This window comes from Haplochromis burtoni, unplaced genomic scaffold (genome assembly GCF_018398535.1).
Source record: "Haplochromis burtoni strain Fernald_Lab_line unplaced genomic scaffold, NCSU_Asbu1 Contig_56, whole genome shotgun sequence".
Taxonomy (NCBI): domain Eukaryota; kingdom Metazoa; phylum Chordata; class Actinopteri; order Cichliformes; family Cichlidae; genus Haplochromis; species Haplochromis burtoni.
In genome coordinates, this window is record NW_024582417.1 from 135,328 (window position 1) to 141,526 (window position 6,199).

At 39.9% G+C, this 6,199-nt stretch overlaps 1 protein-coding gene across 1 annotated transcript; it reads left to right on the forward strand.

Moving 5' to 3' along the window:
* Positions 1-1,257: 1,257 nt before the first annotated feature.
* Positions 1,258-5,870, forward strand: rraga (Ras-related GTP binding A). The gene is made up of 10 exons (XM_042220814.1): positions 1,258-1,481; positions 1,765-1,888; positions 2,041-2,140; positions 2,237-2,303; positions 2,408-2,630; positions 3,474-3,569; positions 3,718-3,840; positions 3,943-4,034; positions 4,123-4,238; positions 5,362-5,870. The coding sequence occupies exons 2-10, from the start codon at positions 1,862-1,864 to the stop codon at positions 5,463-5,465; spliced, it is 948 nt and encodes a 315-aa protein (XP_042076748.1). The 5' UTR covers positions 1,258-1,481; positions 1,765-1,861; the 3' UTR covers positions 5,466-5,870.
* The last annotated feature ends 329 nt before the right edge of the window (positions 5,871-6,199 follow it).

The following is a 6,199-nucleotide window of genomic DNA, read 5'->3' on the forward strand; positions in this document are numbered from 1 at the left end:
CGTCTTGTAATCGGAAGGTTGCCGGTTTGAGCCCCGGCTCCGACAGTCTCGGTCGTTGTGTCCTTGGGCAAGACACTTCACCCGTTACCTACTGGTGGTGCTCACGAGGGCCCGGTGGCGCCAGTGTCCGGCAGCCTCGCCTCTGTCAGTGCGCCCCAGGGCAGCTGTGGCTACAGTGTAGCTTGCCATCACCAGTGTGTGAATAGGTGAATGACTGAATGTAGTGTAAAGCGCTTTGGGGTCCTTGGGGACTAAGTAAAGTGCTATACAAATACAGGCCATTTGCCAAAATACTCAACAATGAATTCTAGCATTTAAACACACAAGTGACACCTCTGTGAGTGTTTTTGAGATCACATTTTAACATAAGAATATTCAAACGCTTGCCGTGATATATTTTATTTTGAAATCTGTTCCTTCACGCACATTGAGGCTACGGGTGTCTAACAGACCTCTAGTGGCCAAGAGGCGGAACTGCATCATGTAATTAAAGAAGCGCTTTTTGCGTGAGTGGAAATAATTGTGTGAATGATAATAATCAGACACAAATTTTTCTGAGAAATCCTTGATCCCAATGTCATGATGGAAACGCTCCAAAACAGCGAAATTAAAAGCGCGTTGTAAGGCTTCACGTAATAGGTTTCAAAATAAATCAAAAATCCAGAACCAGTCACGCCTACAGCCATTACTTTGGTCTCTGAGTCATGTAGTCATGGGTTAACAATGAAACCATTATTTGGGTCTTTATTTAATTCATATCCTTTATTGCCACTCAAAATTATGAGCACAGAAAGACAAACACACACACATACAAATTACAATAAAAACAGGACCAGGTTGAAAGACAATAAAATAAATTAAGGTTATCCATATGTATAAAAATAACCAAATAAATAAATAAAAACAATATATAAAAAATAAGATGTAAGGCATGACGTGGTGTGCTATTGTACTGAATAAAGCTATAATTTTAAAGAAATTCACAAGTCACGACCTGTTTTGATGTTAAGTGTTAAAGTTTAGGTCTTTAATAATTAACAATACATCTATAAATTGAATTGCAGCCACTCTGGTTGAATCTCCGATACAAATCAATATGGGAGGTTTAAATTATGCCTCATAAATAAGTTTTGCCTTTAGCCTATTGAAGTATAAACTCTTCTTGTCTTTTCTTTTCTTTTTTTTTTTTAAAGGATTACAACTAAAACTATTTCGAAGTTAAACTGAAGGTTGTTGTTCTCTTTTAGACTTTAATCTAAAAACGTCTGTAAGGTTTAAATCTATGACGTCGCCTGTGAGACAGAACTCGGGGCTTAAAGCCCAAATTGCTCATCATGTGACTCTTGGCGTACACAGGAAGCAGCTGATCCTGACTTCATTGCTGCTTTCACCAAGTAATGTTTATCAACTGTACTCGTTTAAACAAAGGAAAACTGTTGTTTAAAACTGCACCGGTTTAGGTAACTGGTCGACTCTTTCGGGTAGGTTGATGATACGCTGTTGAATTTTAGTGCAGCTATTCAGCCGTTTATTTAAGCTAAGCTAACCTAGCCTTATATCTGGACTGTTTCGGGCTAGCTAAGTTAGCATTAGCTCAAGTGTTTATAACAGAGAAAGAAAAGTAAATAAGCCCAGCAAGCTTATTGAGGATTATTAAAGATCAAAAGTGACGGGATATGTTTGATTTGTTTCTGTTTTAAGCGTTCACACGTGTTATGAACACGTTTTGGGTTTTTTTTTTTCTGGGGGGGATTTTCTCCGTAGCCCAAAGAGAGGAAGGGGAGGACAGCTGCAGACACAGCCTGAAGTCATCTGACCCGCAGCTCACTGAGATACCCGACACTCGTATTTGCTGAGGGGGATGTCAAGCACAGCAATGAAGAAAAAGGTAAAGCAAGGGCAGATCTGCTAGATCATTACAGAGAACTGATTTTATCCTTTTTGAAGTGTCCTTTGATTTCAAGCATGTACTTCTAAAATCAGACATTAATCCACCTAATTACCCTTCCCACTATAATAGTGAGTGTGTGTGCTTTTCAGGTGCTACTGATGGGGAAAAGTGGGTCTGGAAAGACCAGTATGAGATCAATCATCTTTGCCAATTACATAGCTCGAGACACACGCCGCCTTGGAGCTACAAGTAAGAGCACCGTCTTATATGAAAATGTATTTTTAATGCTGAGCGTTTCATTATCTACATTTATTTAACTCTTCTGCTTTTATTGGTTGACCATAGTTGACGTGGAACACTCCCATGTACGGTTTCTTGGTAATCTGGTTCTAAACCTGTGGGACTGTGGAGGGTAAGACACACATTTGCTAATTATTTGCCATTTCTGGACCAGCTTTGAGAAGCCAAAGTTATTCCTTATTTTTAATCACTTATCTGTGCCTTTTAAACCAACAGACAGGACACATTCATGGAGAACTACTTCACCAGCCAGAGGGACAACATTTTCAGAAATGTAGAAGTTCTTATTTACGTATTTGACGTTGAGAGCCGTGAGCTAGAGAAAGACATGCACTACTACCAGTCGTGTCTGGAAGCCATTCTGCAGAATTCCCCTGATGCCAAAGTGTTCTGTCTTGTGCACAAAATGGACCTTGTGCAGGAAGACCAGAGAGATTTGGTGAGATTCAAGTAACATTTCATACATCATTAGTACTGCTGTCCCGCTCACGTGTTACTATTTTGCTCTGTCTTGAATTTGCAGTGTTATACAATGATATTTAATCTGCGAGTCAAGTGCTGATTAATAGTCTGATCCGGTTCAGTCAGACATGACACTGCCCATCCAGAACAGAAACAGGAAAAAAATATTGATCATACTACATCTTTTCTAAGATTGTACTGTTCAGTCTTTTCCACAAGCACAGCCATAGTGCCCAGTGTAGAACCAGTTCCATGTGTTTCCACCAAAAAGCTTTAAAAAAACAAAAGTCTCCCACTCAACTTCATTTAGCTGAGTCTGTGAACTCCTTTAAAGTGGGAAACAAATTAATATAACAGTATGTACTATTAAGGTTTGCTTGAGTTGTTGGCTGGTTCTTCAAAAAATTAAAATAAAACCTTACCAAGACATAAGTGACTCTGGCACCAGCACAGGAAATGAGTTGTATATATTTACTCATTAAAGTGGTCCTTTTTAGACTTTTGCACTAGTTTTTCTTGATTGAAACTTGAACTTTTACTTCACTGAAAAAGTGAAAGGGATCACTTTGATGTGTAAGCTACAGCATGACCCATTTAAGTATGAACTGAATATGAATAACCTAAACGTAGGGCTCTTAAGGGTACCAATAATATTTGTAAATGGTCATATTGTTCACCTCTTAATTTTACTGCCTGTTATGTTAATCATATCTATAATAACCTCCTTTCATACTTTTTCTTTGTATTTTACTTATTTGTGTCTATTTTGATCTTGAGCTGGTCCCACTTCTCTTTTGGTGTGACCTTTCTGTCTTTACAGATCTTTAAAGAACGTGAAGAAGATCTGCGAAGACTGTCCAGGCCTTTAGCTTGCACATGCTTCAGGACATCAATCTGGGATGAAACCCTATATAAGGTCTTGAACCTGACTGTTCATATATTATTTATTTATTTATTTATTTATTTATTTATTTATTGTCACAGCTAATAAAGCTGAGGCTTTTTTTCTTTCTTTCCTTTTTGGTAAATTTAGCTGAACGTTGTTGGGTTTTTTCTCTTTGCAGGCCTGGTCCAGCATAGTGTACCAGCTCATCCCAAACGTCCAGCAGCTGGAAACAAACCTGAGAAATTTTGCACAGATCATAGAGGCAGATGAAGTTCTTCTGTTTGAGAGAGCGACCTTCCTGGTGAGAGTGTCCGTTTCCTCTGCAGCGTCTGGGCAGGAAATACAAATTTAGAAATGAGAGTCATTTATCTTGTCGTTTCCCCGTGTTGTTTTGTAAATGCAGGTGATCTCCCACTATCAGTGCAAAGAGCAGCGTGACGCTCACAGGTTTGAGAAGATCAGTAACATTATCAAACAGTTCAAACTCAGCTGTAGGTAAGTGTTTTGCAGATGCTCCGCCTCCTCTCCAGATACCATCAGCTGGAGTGTGTTGATTTTAATTTTATTTATTTTATTATTCCAGTAAACTTGCAGCTTCCTTCCAAAGCATGGAAGTAAGGAACTCAAATTTTGCAGCCTTCATTGACGTCTTCACCTCCAACACTTATGTCATGGTCATCATGTCGGACCCTTCTATTCGTAAGTAGTGAAGATAACATTTCTCTGCAGCAGATTCACAGTTATGAGGAAAAAAAAAATAATAATAATCATCATCATCTAAGGAGCTTAGAAAGAAAAGCGACTGGAAGTTTCTTGAAGATATTTCACCTTTCATCCAAAAAGCTTCTTCAGTTCTAAAACCAAATCCCTAGTGGGAGTGTCCCTTAAGAGGGTCGTTGACCGTCTATTGATCATGTACCTCATGACATGAGGAAGTTTTGAGATCCCTTCCCAGGCATTTCAGATCTTGCAACAGATGATCTCACATGATTGGGGGAGGCAGGGTCTCACAATAGCCGCTTTTCCATTAGTACCTGCTCCGATCAACTCGCCTTGACTCGACTCGGATTGACTGGTTTTCCATTACAATTGAGTACCACCTAATGTGCGCGGTCGTTGTCATAGCAATGCATCAGAGCGTCCCATGACGTAATTAATACCCGACAAGAATGCTACAACAAAGGTGGATGTAGAGGCGATGATATACCTGCTGCTCAGTTTGTGGCTTTTTGTCAGACTTTTTTTTTTTTTTTTGTAGCTGTTTCACTTGTTGCTGGGTTCAAAAATAGTGGTTTTGATTTTTGTGAATGAGACACTCTCACTCATCGTGTGACTCATCGAGTGACGCCACTGACCAGCCAATCGGTGGCATGCAGTCTGATGACGTCACATTTTAGTACCTGCTCAGATCACTTGGAAACCTGCTGAGCGGGTACTGTTTTTAGTACTTGATACTATGAGGTAATGGAAAGTCCTGAAAATTGTGGCCATCAGTGACGGATCGATCAAAGTAGGTAGTAATGGAAAAGGGACTAATGGTTTCACCCAAACCTCTGCTGCTAATGACTCACACCTTTTTTCACACCATGGCTCATGCGATGAGGGACATGATCAATAGTGGGTCAACGACCCTCTTCAAAAGGAATAATCCTCACTAGGGTTTAAATACATGGGACTCTCAACCATTTGGTTTTCGAACTGAATAATCTCTTAGATGAGAGGTCAGTCAGTTTTCTTTCCAGGCTGCTTAGATTAGCTTGTCCTAGATGACTGAGAACCTACACAGACAATAATAAGAACTCACATCTCCTTTTTTTTCCAGCATCTGCAGCCACTCTCATCAATATCCGTAATGCTAGGAAACACTTTGAGAAGTTGGAGCGAGTGGATGGACCCAAGCATAGCCTGCACATGCGGATGCGCTAGCCTGTGCATTTGTCCTAGTGGATACTCTCAGCCAATCAGTTCACAGACAGCATGTTGCGGTCTCCTGGTGTCACATGAGCAGCCCTGCACCGTTTCGTCTATATCTTCATATTCAATCACAGTTATTACGCGAGAAATCACCTTGTTTTTGTTTTGCTCTAATTGTTACGGGAGAAGTGATAACAACTCGTTGGGAAATGTATTGTTTACTACAGAGGTGGGGGAGGGGAGGGCTACATTTGCTGTCACACTTTGTCATATTTCAGTAGATTCATTCACTCCATGCAGTGAATCCCAGTGATTGGGGATGTCTCTCCGTATGAGAAGCAGCAGATATTGTATGATTTGATTTTCAAATGTCGTTTGTAAGCTGTTACAAACAATATAGTTCTATTCAGAAAAATATTTGAAGTGTGGGGTGGTTTGTTTTTTGTTTTGTTTTGGGGGGGGTTCTGTTTTTAATCTTTGATAATACTAACTGCTTTTAGAAACAGGCGCTGTAAACAGATGTACACAGAGATGGATCAGAGATCGTTCTTATTGGTCCTTTTCTTCATTGTAGTCTCACCAGGCTAACTTGACAGGTGGCACCAGTTGTCTTGTACACATAGCAAATAGTGCACCTGTTAAGTGAGACAACTTCAGGGGATGGACAGCAAGTTACAGCGCAAATGGCATATTTTTGTTCATTTAATATGGCAAACAGCTGCTGAGTGTGTTAAAGTAGACCTATT